The sequence below is a fragment of the Montipora capricornis genome, chromosome 3, assembly GCF_036669925.1.
Source record: "Montipora capricornis isolate CH-2021 chromosome 3, ASM3666992v2, whole genome shotgun sequence".
Taxonomy (NCBI): Eukaryota; Metazoa; Cnidaria; class Anthozoa; order Scleractinia; family Acroporidae; genus Montipora; species Montipora capricornis.
Genome location: NC_090885.1, coordinates 58516467 through 58533966, shown reverse-complemented (window position 1 = coordinate 58533966; position 17500 = coordinate 58516467). Strand labels below are relative to the sequence as shown.

General features: G+C 39.5%; 2 protein-coding genes across 3 annotated transcripts in view; one reads left to right on the top strand and one right to left on the bottom strand.

The window, feature by feature from the left end:
- The window catches only part of LOC138043499 (probable ATP-dependent RNA helicase DHX34), a 21557-nt gene extending 6596 nt beyond the window's left edge, over positions 1 to 14961 (bottom strand). For both annotated transcript variants that reach the window (XM_068889794.1, XM_068889795.1), the window contains exons 1-15: positions 14733 to 14961; positions 14548 to 14633; positions 13216 to 13356; positions 12255 to 12367; positions 10447 to 10584; positions 10105 to 10239; positions 8946 to 9000; positions 8227 to 8404; positions 6753 to 6792; positions 5673 to 5726; positions 5313 to 5390; positions 4769 to 4924; positions 4574 to 4681; positions 3526 to 3622; positions 1262 to 1746 (exon numbers count right to left, since the gene is read on the bottom strand). In XM_068889794.1, the coding sequence (XP_068745895.1) occupies positions 1262 to 1746; positions 3526 to 3622; positions 4574 to 4681; positions 4769 to 4924; positions 5313 to 5390; positions 5673 to 5726; positions 6753 to 6792; positions 8227 to 8404; positions 8946 to 9000; positions 10105 to 10239; positions 10447 to 10584; positions 12255 to 12367; positions 13216 to 13356; positions 14548 to 14633; positions 14733 to 14875 (2007 nt within the window). In that variant the 5' untranslated portion in view covers positions 14876 to 14961. The remainder of the gene's footprint in view (positions 1 to 1261; positions 1747 to 3525; positions 3623 to 4573; positions 4682 to 4768; positions 4925 to 5312; positions 5391 to 5672; positions 5727 to 6752; positions 6793 to 8226; positions 8405 to 8945; positions 9001 to 10104; positions 10240 to 10446; positions 10585 to 12254; positions 12368 to 13215; positions 13357 to 14547; positions 14634 to 14732) is intronic.
- Positions 14962 to 14989: 28 nt separating this feature from the next.
- Positions 14990 to 17500, top strand: part of LOC138043498 (DENN domain-containing protein 10-like) — a 13894-nt gene continuing 11383 nt past the window's right edge. The window contains exons 1-4 of the mRNA XM_068889793.1: positions 14990 to 15056; positions 15154 to 15353; positions 16697 to 16729; positions 17224 to 17419. Coding sequence (XP_068745894.1) covers positions 15017 to 15056; positions 15154 to 15353; positions 16697 to 16729; positions 17224 to 17419 — 469 coding nt within the window. The 5' untranslated portion in view covers positions 14990 to 15016. The remainder of the gene's footprint in view (positions 15057 to 15153; positions 15354 to 16696; positions 16730 to 17223; positions 17420 to 17500) is intronic.

The window sequence follows — 17500 nt, the reverse complement described above, 5'->3', positions numbered from 1 at the left end:
TTGAAAACTCTTCACTGAACGGTTTGAGAGAGTTGATGAATGACCAATTCTCTTAATCTCATAAACGTTTCTAGCTTTTCTTCACACGGTCACAAGGTTTGGACTCACTGGGAGACTAATTAAGCAATAGAGGACGCTTTCCGTGTTTCCATAGCCTCATCTAAACACTCGGGGGATTTGGGAGAATTCGAGACAGTTATGAAAACCAGAGACACAGTAGATGGTTTGTATAACTGTCGAGAATTCTTCCAATTCGCCCGAGAGTTCAGATGAGGCTATGGAAACGAGGAAAAAAGTCCTCTATTGCCTTTATAAATTAATTTTTCTCAAAGATAAATGAAGGAAAATGGTGGGTTTTTACTTCCTGATTGAAACAGATTTTCTTGATACACGCTCATATTTCTTACCAGCCAATCAAAACCCGCGTCTGATAACACATAACCAATCAAAATCCGTGTTATGTTACAGCCTTGTTTCCATACTGTCATCTCAACACAGCTATTGACCAATGAGAGCGCGCGTATTATTGTAATTATTTTATAATAAGCAATATTCTGTTCAATGCCATATAATGATTGCTTCAGACTAAAACCCTTCGCTGCTATTGTCATACTCGGCGAATCCACACCAACAATTCACAAGGCTGCAGAATTTTGCATGGATATTCTTTGATTGCATCTGACGTCACGGCCGCCATGTTGGTGGAGAGAACAATAGAGAAATAATCTTTTTGGAATATGCATAGCCTGCGTAGCATGGCGGTTTTGGTTGCTAAGTAATAAAGACGGGCGAGGGCAGAAAAACCGTGAGGAGATTGGGGCGGGAGATTTCTCGCGGCTTCGTCGCTCGTTCTCGCGCACTTCGCGCGCGAATTTCGCGGCTTCGCCGCTCGTGCGCCCGGCTCGACAAAACCGCCATGCTACGCAGGCTAGAATATGCAAAACTTGAGCTACATTTCTCTATTGTTTTGGCATCAACATGGCCGTCCTATCACGTGAGTGCAATCAAAGAATATTTAACCTTACATTGAAGCACCAGTGTGTCTGCAACAGTTTCGACACCGATAAGAATAGACCAATTTCGATATATTAAAATTTATCCAAAACAAAAGGCATCATCTCGAGGCTCTGGGGAATAAACTCATACAAATCCTTATATTTATTCCCCAGAGCCTCGAGATGATGTCGTTGTTTTTGACTGAATTATTGGTCTATTTTTCTATTGTTCGAAGCTCACCTATTCTGTGTAACTATAAACTAACCTGTAACCATTCATCATAGGCGTTTAGGAGGGTAAAGGGGTCACCATGATCGGACTCCAAAGGTTGTCTCAGTGACGTCACATCCGGGTCATGATCCAGTCTCCGGGTGAAAGGAGACTGGACACTAAGAGCAGTGGAAATGATCATAACGGGCTCAATTACGTGAAACACTGAACCAATCAGCAACATCTTTCCGATGACGACATCGACGGGTAGTTGAGCCAGCATTTGGCCAATAGGAGTCAAGCTCTCACTATCTGTTAAGGCTCCTTGCTGCTTGAGAAAGTGGATTGAATTTTCAACGTTTGAGGGAGGGGGTGGTTCTATGAATGGAAACTCTCGTATGTGAGTTACGCCGAGCGATACCATTTGTAGGATAATAGAGTCCAGAGGAACGCGCTGAATCTCAGGAGTGGTGTATTGTGAGAAGGCTTGATAATCGTTCTCGGAATATAAACGAAAGCACACACCTGGGCCGGTGCGACCTAACAAATAAGGGAACCAGAACGAAAATAAGGAGTGAATTATTTAATGGGTTCACGGTTGAATATCAGCATTATTGGCACTTCACTTTTGGAGGTAAATTCTTAAATGCAGAAACCATCAGTTCTTAGTGCAGTCCAGTCCACATGCTTTAAAATCTGAGTTTTGCCATCATCCAGTCCCACTAACTTAAATAATGCTTTTTCCCTCTCTGTGGAGAGTACAAATTATTCCTCTTCATCGCATGGACCATTTCACGCGTATTTTCAAGATTTTCACAAAATTCGTGATTAGGGCAATTTGGAAAACTTGTTTATCACACAAAGGGCAAAATTATTGAGGGAAGCCCGTTCAGTGCCGGGACAAATGACAATGCCACGCACCCATTTGGTTAAAGTTCAATTCAATAAATCGTTGCTGTCAACAGAACAGCGCTTAAAGTGTATTTTATATGTGGACCAAAAAGTAGTTTAATCTGGAAGAAATAAGTCTGTAATCTGGAAGAAGATTCTCTTATAACTTAAGCAACATTTTAATTTACTGTTGACCAATCAGGATCAAGTAATCATGCCCTCTTGATTACCAAAAGTGCCCTCGTGATTAAGGAAAAATGCCCTCCTTCTCAGCCAATTAGCATTCAGTAATTTTGCCCTTTATGTGATAATTAATATACATGTAATTTGTATAATGTAAGAGAGGAAACCCAAGTATGTCAAGGCTGGATGACTTATTCACTGATATTAACAAAATTTCCTTTTAATTTGAATGAGAGGTGAACCAAAAAAAAAAAATTTCACTGAGGGTCAGTGCGAGAGTCGACATTTCAAGCATTAGCCATTCGCTATTCGCTTTGACATGCAAAGGGGATAACGCTCGAAACTTCAGCTTTCGAATAGCATTACGGTAGTCAATTTGCCATAGTTGATAAACCCATCTGTGTTTCACATCCCCACCAATGCCACACGACCGCTTCTTTAGAAACTATTGCTGGTTTTCACTCACGTGACCAACAGCCATGTTTTTCAACGAAAACAAAAGGAAGCGTTTGCATAATAATAGAGTTAAATTCCCGGAGGGTTTGGTCGGGGCACCAACATGGCCGCCTTTTCTTTGTTTAGGGGCACCAACATGGCGGTCTTGACGTCATGTGAAAACCAAGAATAGAAACTAATAACATGGGCGACAAATTACCCCTTAATTTTGGCGCGAAACTTCAGCGTTAATTTATAATTTCACATGTGAAATTGCAATTTTGCCATGGCAATTTTTCCTACCGTGCCAAAATGTCTCTTTTGGACAAAACGCGCAAGAAATTATTCCCTTATTTCACTCGTCACCATTTTATTACCCATACTTATCGCATACGGGGAAAAATTACTGAATTGCGATCGGCTAAGACGGAAGGAATCACGAGGTGCACTTTTGGTAATCAAGAGGGCATGATTACTTGATACTGATTGGTTAACAGTTGCTTATCCAGAACTTCTTCCAGATTGTCACTCTGACTGAACTTCTTTTTGTCCACATGTAAAATACATTTACAGGTAGGACCATGCGATTACATATACTAAACCCTTTACCCATTAAGGGTAAATACAGTTTCTGAAGGCTCTCGGTTCCCAATCAAAAGAACTCCTATGTTTCCTATTGAGTTCTGACCTAGGAATAACTTTGATCAGCACTTCTCTTCTTTGGCTGCCAGGAAGACAACTAGAATATGACAGAATTGTTGATAACAATGGACTGTGGACTAAAACAACCACATTTAGGAATCAACAAACCTGCTCTTCCCTTTCGCTGTTCAGCACTTGCTTGACTGATCCAGAATTCACGTAGTCGCTGCATTTTAGCCTCAGGGTCAAAACTCATCTCTTTGACCTATAAAAAGCACGAAACATTTCCCCATTGTACCTGGTTGAGACTTCTTTAGAGTTATAAAGGCAATCCGTTCAGTTAAACAAAAGGTTTCGTCGGTAATATAAAATTGTAGTTGTTGTTAGTTATAACAGGCTATTTAGAGGTGGCATGAATTCTTATCGGTAATGTTAGATTTTCAGTACGAATGTAAAATTAATGGTAACTTGCAGAAGCCATGGCACGTCACTTAAAGCAATTTAGTGACACGCGAGATTACTGTAAAATACCATGGAACATCAACGTAAATATAAGAAAGACTATATCGTAATATGGTGCATAGATAGGGAGAGATACATGTAGGAAGTAGGGCTGGCGCAGTGTTGAGAGCACTCCCTCATCTATATGGACCGGGTTCGATTCCCAGACTTGACGTCACACGTGGGTCGAGTTTGCATGTTGGTTCTCTTCTCTGCTATAGACCGAATGCATAAATGGCGGCCAATAAAATATTCTCTTGTTTATGTGCTAATTAGCCTCACTAGCCTCGTTTGTACGGACAAAATACAAAAGAAATGTTGCTTGAGAGCGAGGCTAGCGAGTCTCATTTGCACATTAACAAAAGAATACATTTTTGGCCACCATTTATGCATTCGGTCAATAAGAGTTTTTCTCCTGTTTTCCCCTCTCGTCAAATACCAACCTGTGATTTGATACCAGTTAATTTTATTTGATTTGCTAAATACACTTGACACTTAAATAAAGCACATTGTTATTACAAGAAACACAAGCTCGAAACGGGTTGTATAGGATTGACCTGAACAAAAAGGAAATGATGATGATTCTGCAATAAAATATTTCGAGCTGGTGTGACTCAAGATTTCTCCAAAACAGACCGAAACACTGCAACATAGCACCATTAGGGAATCGTCGTGCGAGTTGTTTTTGTCTACTAAATTTGCATAGTAAAGCTACCTTTCCAGAGTCAACGATGAACCTTATTCCGTCAATGGTGATAGAAGTCTCAGCGATGTTAGTAGCCACAACACATTTCCGTACTCCTTCAGGAGGAACATCAAACACCTGTAGAACATAACCATTTGTTACAAACTACGACTTGGGTGCAAATTAGCTTATAGCCAAAGCAAATGATACAAGAGAAATAGCAACCTTGTCTTGGTCTTCCACCGACAGTGAACTGTGAAGTGGCAAAATGATCCACCGGCGAGTCCGCTGTGCATACTCCCTGGCGGCGTCAACAACTGCTGAAATTTCTGACATTCCACTCAGGAACATGAGAACATCGCCGCGCTCATTCGACGGGTACTGTGACGGAAAAAGAGATGACATCCCTGTTTGATTTTTGTTTGCGAATACAAGATAGAGGGAAAAAAGTGGGGGAGGGGGTGGGGGTGAATAAGGGAGATAGGCATAGAAGAAAAACGAAAATCTAGTTTTACGAAACGAGTTCTCAGTGGCAAAGGTAAAGACGTTTCGACACAGGTAACCCAGGCTCACTGTGTGTGCCACATAGGTAAATATAGAGAACATATGAGGCGAAGTCTGGAAATTTGCAAGAAAATGGAAATAAAAATCGATGAAACTTACCATGTGGTGAGCTGTTGTCGTCTTTAATACGTACACCAAGCTCTCGTTGGAAAACAAACAACGAACCTTAAGAGGTCTCTTATTTATTATAACGCTTGATACAAACCTTATGATCAATCAACTGCATTATCCTGAGATAAGGAGATGGATCGAGTCTCTCTGAGCGACTTGAGCTGTTCGAAAACTGTTAAAGATAAAAAAATAGAAGTTTCTTCAAAAGATACAGTCAATGAACAATCTTTTCTAGATTCTGGCTAAGACTTGTTATAAGAGCCGGCTGATCTCTGTTTCAATCTTCTATCCATCGGGTTGCCAAAAGAAGCTGATTTCCAATGCCCTTTGGGTGGATCAAACGACTTGGACCCTAAGTGCTTTCAATAAGAGAAATCCAACAACCTTAGATCGCCATTTAACAAGAAAGCGGCTCTCGACGACATTCTTCATAAGCAACTGAACATTCATTTACCTCAACTTTTGAAGGTTGGTATCGTACTTCGATTGGAAATAACCGACCTGGAATCTAAAAACAGAAAACAAAAATAATGTTGAAAGATTCAGCTGGCACGACTTTCTTCTCCACAGCGCACATTGGATGAAGAGCTTGCTTTAATCCTTCAACCGTAAGGCTTTTCGACCGTTTGTTTTTGTTATGGAAATTCGCATTGCTTATCGTAGCGATCTGATTGGATTGAATTTCAGCTTTGACAAGATTTTCATATGTTTCCACGGCACGCATTGCCTGTCGGTTGAAGGTGGCCCTTTAAGCTAAACTTTTTAAGGTCTCACTCTAAACGAGCCTCACTGTTTCGTTAAGGCTCTATCGTCGTAAATTGAACTGGATTTGATTCCTTTGCGGTTTAGAAGAAGTAGACAAGATGTAGGTTCAATAGCTGAATGCGAGCGATTTCGAATTAAATCCTGCTGAGCTTCGAACTTAACTCCCCTTTTGGTCTTCTTTGATGCAAAGGCGTCTTTAAGTGTTTTGAAGGTTTACTAAAATAGCGTGACGCTGCCCCTTTAAACACCTCGTGTTGGGAGTAAAATTGGGCGCGTATTTTATATCACGTCCAGAGTGGATCGGATACCTGATCACCTCTTGATTACGCCTATTTCTGGAAGTAACTGCACATATAAGCGGTATACTGCCAGTCAATGGAGACAATAAGTATGTTTTGTCTGGATCCTAAACCTCACATTTCTCTCACCCTATGAATTTGCGCTTTTCTTTTCCGACCGTCGATAATTAGAACAGTTTCTCTCGCCAAGTATTGTCACCTTAGCCAATCAATATGCATTGCCAACGATTACGTCACAAGTGCGATCGGGACATAATTAGGTTTGGGGAAAGACTCACCTAACCCATGGGTACTAGCAGTTTATTCCTTGTCACTAGTAAATTGCTTTTCACCAGAACATTTTTTTTTTCAAAGTTCAAGTTCAAAATTTGTTCAAAAGTTTTCAATTTTTTTTCAAAAGTTCAATTTTTTTTTCAAAGTTTGTTAACAGAACAAATAAGAAAAACAGATCATTGTGAAAATAACCGAACCTGAATAACTGGCGCTCCTGTGAAGTAACCCGCAAACAAGCTGAAAATAACAAAAGAGCAGGAATGATGTTTGGAGACGAGTTCTGCATGGGCTGTGCCTACACACGTTTGAACCCGATAAAGCGCATGCAAATGACGTCACAGCGGAATTAATATTCAAGTTAGTAAAAAAAAAAAATTTTCTTTAGAAATGTACAATCACAAAGTTTGAGAAGTGCACGTAAAAATGGCCAATTCTAGCTCCGAAAATTGCCTGCCTTGATGCAAAATCTGGCAACGCAACCAATTGAGAGAATGTCTTGACTTACAACGCCTCTATAAACATGCGTACACTTAAAGTTCAACCAGGCCCCATGCAAAGGAAAGGAACTTTATTTAAGTGTCTAATCTTCTAGCGCTGTAGCGCACTAATCGGAGACATTGTAAATTGAAATTAAAAAGTTGACGCAAATCGGATCAAATTTTGGCTTTTGAGGAGAGGGGAAAACCGGAGTACCCTGAGAAAAACCTCTCGGTGCAGAGTAGAGAACCAACAAACTCAACTCACATATGAACCCGAGTCTGGGAATCGAACCCGGGCCACATTGGTGGGAGGCGAGTGCTCTCACCACTGCGCCATCCCTGCACTCCGATTGTTCAAACGTTGGATAGCGCTATCCACCGCATAAATCACTATCCAGCGAATAAACACTAGCAAAACCAATTCAGTTTTCCAGTGGATAATGATTTATCCGGTGGATAGCGCTATCCATTGTTTGAGCAACTGAGGCCAGAAGTATAACGTCGGACGGGATAGAAGGAAAAGGCGTATTGCAGTGCGTATCGTCAAGTTTTAAGATTTCTTAAAGAGGTGTTACTGTCCCATTTTGTTAGTAAAAATGAGGCACCTGATACACTCATTATTTTGGTTTTGTCTTAACCTTTTTCAGTTGAATTTGAATGGACGTTCCACAGCTTACGAATCCGTAATTTGAATATGCAACAATGCAAGGTACCGAGGATTGTTTGAAATGGATTCTTATTACGAGAACACCATTAAATCCGTTGGATATCGGCGCATTCTAGCTTATTACTTACTAGTAAGCCATTGGAGTTGCCAGGAAAAGCATAGAAAAGGAAAGGAAAGTAAAGGAACTTTATTTAAGTGTCAAGTCTTCTAGCGCTGGAGCACTAAATGGGGACACTGCAGCAAACTGAAATCAACAAATTAACGCAAATCAAATCAAATGTTGGTTGTTCCTTTTGGCCTCGATTTCTTACAGTCCGCCATTTTGGTCATTCGAGAAACGTGAAGGGTTTTTTGGTCGAGGCGAAGAGCATCACCTTCAACTCCAATTTCAAAACCGTTGAGTGATAGTCCGACTGTATAGGGTTATTTTTGAGCCTAAGAGCTACCCGGCGAAGGATAGTCCAATGCACTACAAATAAGCTAATTATTTTAAAAGTCTCCCGATCTTTCATCATGAGATTTTACCTGATGTTTATAGTGGCTGACATCAAAACTAGCTTCAAATCTGCACGTGCCTGTAATAAGCCCCGTAACAAGCCCAAAAGAAAATCCCCGTGAATGTGTCTCTCGTGAACTTCATCCACAACAACAACACTGTATTGACTGAGAGTTGGATCAGAAGATAATTGACGCAGCAAAAGTCCTGCAGAAACAAAAAAACAAAAAAGTATAAGTTTTGTCCGCGCCCTTTGCAATAACCTTAAACGAAATTATGGGCAGTACTGTAAAGTCAGCGTAAATGTTCGATGCGATGAACAGTAAAGTTGAATGGATGACTTTGATAAGTAATTGCTCAAAGAACAGAGTTGAGAAAATCAAAAGAAAAAAGGTTTAAACCGAACAAAAAACTCTGATGTTTTCAGGTTGATGTCCCAGTTTTTTCCACTTCTCGTCTTGAAGAAATGAACAAAAGTTATTATGGATGCCGTTTTTTTCTGAAAAAATTTCCTTAATATCTTCCCCTCGGATTTTCAGGAGTATAATTTTATGCATGAAAACTACAAGTAAAGGGACTACTGACTATGACACGAACAAAGGTGAGCAGGGATATGTTTAGTCTTGAACAAAAAAATGAAGAGCAAACCAGAGACCGTGAAGTTGCCAAGTAGCACAGGGAATTGAAAACAATAGATGAAATAACAACTAAAAGAAAAAAAAGAAACATCATCGATTATTTATTTTACCTTCTGTGAGAAACAGAATCCTTGTGGCAAGAGTTTTGCTGGCTTCAAATCGAATCTATGGTAAAATCGTAATTAACAACAACAACAACAACAAAAAACAAGATCCGTAGCTGTGGTAACGGAAATATTAGAAACGGACACAGTCACACCAAATTACGATGCTTGAGGCTGAAAATTGCTTGTAAAGGAGGAGTTATGAAAAGCGTTAGCTTTGCAAGCTATAGCGGAGGTTTCGATTTCCACTCATCTAAATAATAATAGAAGGCCAAATTATTCAATTATGATTGGTCAATCAAGGAAGGCTTTTTCCGTTAAAGTGCTGCTGTGATCAAAAACTCACTTTTTTTTTTCTTCAGATTTTAAAAGTGTGATTGTTCAACATTTGACTGGCGTACACACGCATTGCATTCTTACGGTAAACTATTGAGTCTTTTGACGTCATTTTCTCCTCGATCCATCTCTCTCAAGGTTTTAAAGTTAGTAATGGCGGAACATTAGACGGGAAAACTCCAGTTAAAATAAACAGGTGTCTTTTTAAAATCAAGGCTTAAAACTTCGATCAGTTGCTGTTTAGTTAACATAGTTTTGAAATCCAAAGAAAAATAAAAATGTTTTTGGTCATAGCAGCACTTTAATACAGGCTGTATTACTGAAATGCTACAAGCTAGTTCGTTGCTTGGTTACGGTTATAAAATTTGGTTCACGAATTTTATCAATAGAATAGTTGACTCAGCTTACCTGCGTTTCGCTGTAGAGATGATAAACAAATTGAAAACTACATGTACTATCGAAAATGAAAACAAGAAAAAAAAGTCGAAACGTTTGGCTTTCCGTTTTTAGGAAAAGGGCAACAGAAAGAAAAAGCGGCGACGATTATGAACAAGTACGGTGTAATTGTATGGGTTCCTCTTAAGAAAAACGATCTTTAGTTTTACTCAGTCCCGTATGATTAGTTTTACATACTAATCACACGATGACTTTAAGTTAGGAGGCCCCGCGGGAAGGCTATCACATGCTTCACTCCCGCCCGACCAACCATTGAGTGTATCGCTTAAAGTGTTTCTTTCAAATGATTAAAATGGAACGCTTATTCTTTAGCTTGGCAGCTAAGAGCGCATTCAATATGAAAGAAGCATTTACATATTTACTTTTCATTTACCTGGTAGCCAACTTGAGTCCCGTATTCATTCAGTGTTTCATAGCCAACCCTCTTAGACAACGAGATACAGGCGATCCGTCGGGGCTGAGTGCAAGCAATGGCAGTGAAACCAGAATGCAAAAGAAACTGAGGAACCTGCAAGTACATGTAACCGAAGATCCACATGCTAGTGCAAGTATCCATGTTTCAACGGAAAAAGAGCTTAACTTTCTCTCCTCAGTCTACCGGAAACCATTGTGACATGACTCTTGTCTTTGACAAACTCCATACAATATGAAATTCTAGTCGTCTGTGGGGGCCCCCTCGAGCAGGAAAGGGTTTTTAAGTCCCCTATTGTCTAACCTGAGTTGATTTGCCGCAGCCCGTGTCTCCAGCAATGATCACCACCTGATTTCCTTCAATAGAATGCACAATCTGTTCCCTGAATTGGCTGATGGGCAGGTTTGCCTGATCCTTCTTCAGCTTGCATAATTTGGAAAACTTCATAACCACAATAAGTAGACAAAGAAACAAAAAAAGGGACTCTTAAGAATAGAAACACCTCTCCATAGAGTAGGGAAGTGGAGGGAAGTAAAGTGTAAAAGAATTATACCATAAAAAGAAAAATATTATTGAAGGAGTGCAGTGCAGTGCTGTGCAGTGCAGTGCAGTGCTGTGCAGTGCTGTGCAGTGCTGTGCAGTGCAGTGCTGAGTGCAGTGCAGTGCAGTGCAGTGCAGTGCAGTGCGGCCCAATGGTAAGGACGCTTGCCTTGAGATCCGAGGATCCCGGGTTCAAGACATGTTCTGGCCACTGCTTGTATTTGTTCCTGGTAATCCCTGGTTCAACTTCTCAGCTGCACTTGTAAATAGCCAACTTGCTTGCCTCCGGCCAGTTGGGATTCTTAACAGTTGTTGTTGAATGTTCTGTTCTGTAGTGATAGTGTTCATTGGGTCTGAAAAGCCCCTATGGGGAGTGGTCAATTGAGTATGTATGTATTTATGTATGTAAGGAGAAAGTACAAAGCTAAGCAATTTTGGAGAATAAAGACTAACTTAAAGGAAATCAAAAATTACCCAGAGAAGAACCTCTCTGAGCAAAATGAAGAAGCATTCCTTTTCTTGCCTGCTTGGTCATCCGTGACAACACCAGACCACAGATGACGGTTTACAGGGCGCACCACCCACACTGACAGACTCCTTGACGAATCAACAATACGGACCTCAACGAGACGCGCGACAGCTTAGCAGACGAACATAAGTACTTAGACAACGTTTTCAGTAAGAACAACTACAACCGCGACTTCGTTACACGTACCACTTACCATACAGAACCTAAAGCAACAAACACTAACCTGACACCTACCATGTACAAGTACGTGTACGTGCTTTCCCTAACCAACCGACGCAGCACCACAGTTTCTTTAGAAACTAGAAATTTGTTTACTATTCAATCGCTGTTTAGTCTTCACAGCCAATTACATCTAGGCTCAAGTGACAGTCGACCAATAACATCACGAAAAAGTTGACCAATGACATCTACGACCGGAGTTTTCATAGTGTCTACTGACGTTACACAAATCAATTGACTTTGAAGATGACTTCCGCTCAGGTTGTCGAAACGTCAGTCAATGTCATCTCGAACAGTCCTTCTCAGGACTACACTCACCCTGACGATCATATTTTCCTTAGTTATGATGTGACTCCTGGGTTCAAACCATTTACAAAATTAATTTGTGACGTCAACCTGGTATCAAACCCATTCCCCTTTATTACTCGGTTATGGACTACTTTTCCCATTTTTCAAAGCCAATAAAAAAGTGAAGTTTCAATCAAAAGGTTCAGCAAACAACACAATGTATTTTGGAGGATATGGAACACTACGCAAAGTGGAAAAGCGTGTTGAAGTGATGGGCACTTTAAGCTTCTGGGACTGCAAGTTGTGGTTTGAACTTTGTCATGGTTTAAACATTCTTGTTGTCTGGAATGACACTTGTTTCAAGAGCTCTCAACCAAGAATAAACTTTGCTTATTAAGGACAGCTCTTGCTTGACTTGCAATCACATCGCATTAAAATAATAATAAATGTATGTAATAATAATAATAATAACAATAATAATAATAATAATAATAACAATAATAATAATCACTTTATCTGAAAATAAAAATTTCACCTTTTGTTTTTGACAAAAATCAATGTAAAACAGCAGAATTGATTTGAACTCAGAAAATTCTTCTCTTGACAGGTCTTCACCATTTCCCCTCCTTTTGCTAGAAGATGAATAAACTGCAAAAAATTGGAATTACATGTAGGGGCAGGAAAGATGTCAATCAAATTGAATGAATAAAATAACATGGCTTTTAGTGTCAAGAATAACCAACTAGAAGTAATATCAATGGCAGTTGAGTTTCAATAATATTTAAAATTGACTTTGAAGTCTTGGTGGATTTCAACATATTTTTTCCATTGAAAATTACAAAATGCCTCAAGTGGTACAATAATAACTGTACATGGTTGAAGTTAAGGCAATTCTTGACACCGACAGACAAAGCAGGTAGGAGATTGATGATTTTGCAATGTATGAATAGAAAAACTGAGCTGCTTCATGCACAGATGAGAAAAATTACTAACAAAGATCAGGAGCCTAGTCTTCCTTGAGTACTTCCGTCAAGACACACTGGAATTATATTATTGAATAATAACATGTCATTGTCAAGCCTTCTGACCAATGGGACACTGTGTATATGAACCTACAAAAACTAGCTGACTGAGCACACTGAGGTGAAGCTTCAAGCTCAATTGTTAGGGCAGCCAGCTCGGGTTACAGGTCTGCTGTGTTTATAGGTCTTTGCCAAGCAAATGGAATGCCTAGCCAAACTTGGACTCAGTGCAAGTGTGATCAAAGAACCAAAACAATGAAAATTGAAAATTTTATGGCATGTCTTACGGAATACGGTGTATTACCCTTCCACCCCCCCTCCTCCCCCCTCCTTCATTTAATATTCAATGTCCATTAGGAGGGTGGGTCAGAGAAGAAAAAATCTGGGGGTTCTCGAGGTTTATTAAGGGCCAGGGATCAAGCAAATTATCAGCAAATTATCTTTCCTGCTCATCTATGTTACAGTACACTGTACCTCTCTTTGATCCACTGGTACTATACTGTGTTACATCAGTGACATCTTTTGACAGGAGGGCCACATTTATTCTATATCTCCTGTCATATGATATGGGAAGACCAAGTTTACAAGATGTCTTCTTTTTTGATGAGTCATCCTCTAAAAGTAATAAAAAAAAAAGTTTCCAATGCAGATTCAAGGAAGGCACACTGAGGCCTCCCTGTGAAGGATATAGACTGATGGATTTCTTCATAGTAAGCAAGCATTAGCTGTATCTAACTCTAACTGACAGTGTACACTTTCTCATCTATAAAACCTATTGAGAGAGCTTTATGATACCTTTTTCCTGTCTGATCTCTCCAAATTTACAAATACATAAAAAAAAAATTCAATGAAGCATTGGTTGCTGCTGCCACTTACAAAACGTACCAATTTAGCAAGAGGTACATGTACCTCAATCCAATAAAGAGAGCTTATAGTATGAACAAGTTATAGGACCTAAATACTGCAGATTAACACTTAATATGTTATTTTCTTTCAGCCATCTCATTTGAAATGGATAACAGAGCTCGAAATAACGGCCGGTCAATGGACAATGTCAGAACTGATTTGGGAGTGGTCAACCTTTTCGTCTTGCCGGTCATGTTGACCGGTCACATTTGATCATTTTGAAAATGAAATAAATTAAAATTTCCATGCTGTTGACATTTGTTTCAGTTGTAGCAAGTCACTGTGCATTGTCATTTGCGGAACTTTGATCTGAAATCCTGGGTGAAATGCAACAAGAACTGTTGTTGACAATGAGTGCTTTAAAGTGCTATAAGCTCTAAGCAACAACTTTTTTAGAAATATATAACGCCAGTTTTGGTTCATGGGCCCCTGTTTTAAGAGTTATTTATTTTATATAATTTGACAGGCCAGAAACGGTATGTAACCGAGCTAAAATGAATTTGGCCAGTCACTGTGTCCAGAGACTCTCCGGAAATTATTTCGAGCCCTGGGTACTAATAGCTTAATCACTGTACATTTTCGAGACATATTACAATCTAATCCTCTTGTACATTTTATGCGCATAATGCCTTGCATGTGACAGTTCTCAAGAGAATAATTTCCTTCAAACTTCATTCATACTAATTAGACAAAGGATGCAATCTCCTGAATATCATCACAAGATCTGCATGTAAAATTAGAAATTAGAATAAAACATGACAGCGAATAGTTTGTATATTGTGTAAAAAAAAAAAAGCATGAAATGTATAGCCTCTGTATTCTGTATTCAGAAGTAACAAAAGTAGGCCTCCATCCACCCACTTCACCGTTAATCTAATCAATCTCATCTCGACCAGTTACCTTTACGAGGCTTGTCCATGTGCCTCTTGTGGAACGCTTCGTAACGTTCAAGAAACACCCAAAAGTCATTGTATTCTTGACTCCCTCTAATGGAAGTAAAACAAAACGTTGCAAACGACGTGTTGGAGGACCCACGTTTCGCGTGAGTTAACAAGACAAGAAAGTTTTTTGAAGCTGACACTAACCGTTTGATCAAATCATAGTTCCTAAAAAATAGTTCGTCCAAAGTTGCGCGGTGTTCTTCCCAAACTATACTCCTTTTTTTCCCTCTCTCTGGTGACAGTTTTCTTTTATAGCGTTTTGGGGATCTTTTCCTGCGATTTTCCATCGTTTACTGCCGTTAAAATTCAACGTCACCTCAGAACACAGAACTTGCATGAGAACGAACTTGGTTCGACCGCCATCTTTTGTTTTGCTCACGTCTGCTGTACAATGTGAGTTCGGGCTCAGTGTTTAGCTCTAAACTAAAATGGCGGGGCTTGGAGATCTTATAGCCGCGTGTTTGATTGGTAATATTCTTTCTTCTGCAGTATTAATTCTTAATATTTTCTGGTGTATGATAAGATTAAGCTTATTGCATAACTCTCTGCTGAATTATAATTTTAGAAAAAGACCTGGACTCGGATGTGCTTTGGACCTGGTCGTACCCTTCCATAACTCCAACATTTCGTCAGCTGATTCTGAGGAAATGCTGTTTAAAAACCGATAAGGATGAATTCGTACCGTTTTGTTTTGGCCAGTTTGATAAGCAGTGGTTTTATATTCACACTTCAGAGGTTAAAAATCCAGTGGACGCTCTGAGCAAGGTCGGTGCAGGTATCTTCCTCCATTCATGTCTAATACAAGTGCATAATGAAGATTCTTTCAGGTCACAATGTGTATTCAGGCGGCTTCATCCATGACCTCTGTGATGGCAGTGCTATTATCAACCAACTGAACTAATTTGAAGCCACCCAGTTGGGACTAGGTCAAATTCTTGGGCTCGTGTGTTCCCAGGAAATGATTGTAATGAATCCCAGTTCACAAGATACGTTTCACTTTCTTTTATTCATCAGTCCTTTCACGGGAACACATGAACCCAACAAGTTGACCTGCTCCCAACTGTGTGGCTTCATAGCTCAGTTGGCAGAGCATTGCACTTTGAAATTAATAATGCGTGTATATTCTTGCATAGACCGAATGCATAAATGGCGGTCAAAAAAATATTATTTTGTTTATGTGCTAATTAGACTCACTAGCCTCGTTTGCATGTACAAAATACAAAAGAAATGTTGCTTGAGAGCGAGGCTAGTGAGTCTAATTAGCACAAACAAAAGAATACATTTTTGACTTTCATTTATACATTAGGTCTATGTTCTTTTGTACATGTAATATTTGGACGAGTGTCAGTACTGTTTCATCTACTCCTATTTCAATTGGAATCCTTCACCCCCACCCCCAACCCCCCAACCCCTACTAGAACTTCTAGCAGGGCTTAGGAGATGGCAAAGTTACCTGAAATAGGCCATTTCCGAGTTCAGGTCTGCTTCCTCTTCAAAGCGAGTCTAAGTGCGAAGTTTTTGTGATGGTAATTAGTTCTACTTCTACATAAGAAAAACTTCGCACTGAGACTCGCTTTGAAGAGGAGGCAGACATGAACTCGGAAATGGCCTATTGTATGACCATTTCCCAGGATTTCACTGACTAAACAAAATTTGCATGATCTTTCATTCAAGCATAAACAAAATTAGAAGTCATTAATAACAAATTTTTGGTTTGTGGAAAAGCGTTTACGGAAAAACCTAGCATTTGAACTAGGCCTTGGCTTAAAGCAGAAGAATATCCAAATTCCCTTTATCGGAGAGATTTTGTTGCCTGTATCTGAGAGACTCCTGGATAGTTTGGTAGGGTTCTCATCAATGCTTTCTGTGGTAGTATCTCATTTTCCCTGGAGAGTGAGGGGACAGCTGTAAGGGAGTTTTTCCAGGTACTCATCCCTCTGCATGTCCTTGAAAATTGAAAGCCTTTACCTCCTTTAGGAGCAATTGACTGATTTTACAGTTTGTAATTTAGCACATTATCACCTCCTTTCTGACAAGTGTTTAAATCCCACATGTGATTCCATTAATTCTGTGTGATTAGATTGTATTGTTTCATTTTCTGTTCAAAGGTAACTCATGTGGCATTAACTTTGATAGCAAAGGTAAGAGGTTTGTATGATCACTCAAATGCAAGCAAGGTCACTTCGCTACCCTATGTGACTATCTATTTGTCATTGCTTAATCACTACTTCACACTGTAGGGATGTAAGATGAATGGTGGATGGTGGTGTATAACCTGATCCTATAGACAGCTAAATTTTTTTTATTGTAAAATAAATAAACTCCTTAGTTTGAGGGAGAATTAACAGAGCGTTGAGATATCAGAATCCTCTAAAGCCTGCCCCAAAACCATGTCATTACCAGTACCTACTTTCACAAGAAAAGATTGCCCAAAGGTGAGGTGTTCTACCTATGAATCATTGCTCTGTCAACTCTTCATTAATTTAAGATGTTTTTAAATATCCATGCACAAAACTTGGATTGCAAGGAGTTGCATGGAAAATCTGGGGACAATAATTATTTTAAACAAATTTGTTCATTACTTTTGTAAGATGTGTATTGGTCTTTATGTTGTGGTTTATTAATTTCTCTGCAGGATTTTTGCCCAGAGAAATACAAAAACCTTTGCAAAATTATGATCAACAAGTTTATCAAATCTGGGGATGCCAGTAGCATGCTAGAACCTTACTTGTCTGTGATTACTAAAGGTTCCTGCTCTAATGGAATGGATGGGTCCCTTGCAGTCAAGGACTTTGATCCTAGAATGTCTTATGTGGCCTCACCAATTTCAGGTTTGTCTTAATGAGTTTTTTGAATAGATGTGGTGTTTGTCAAGCCATTGACTCCTGAACTGCCCCTCGTTAACAAGTAAA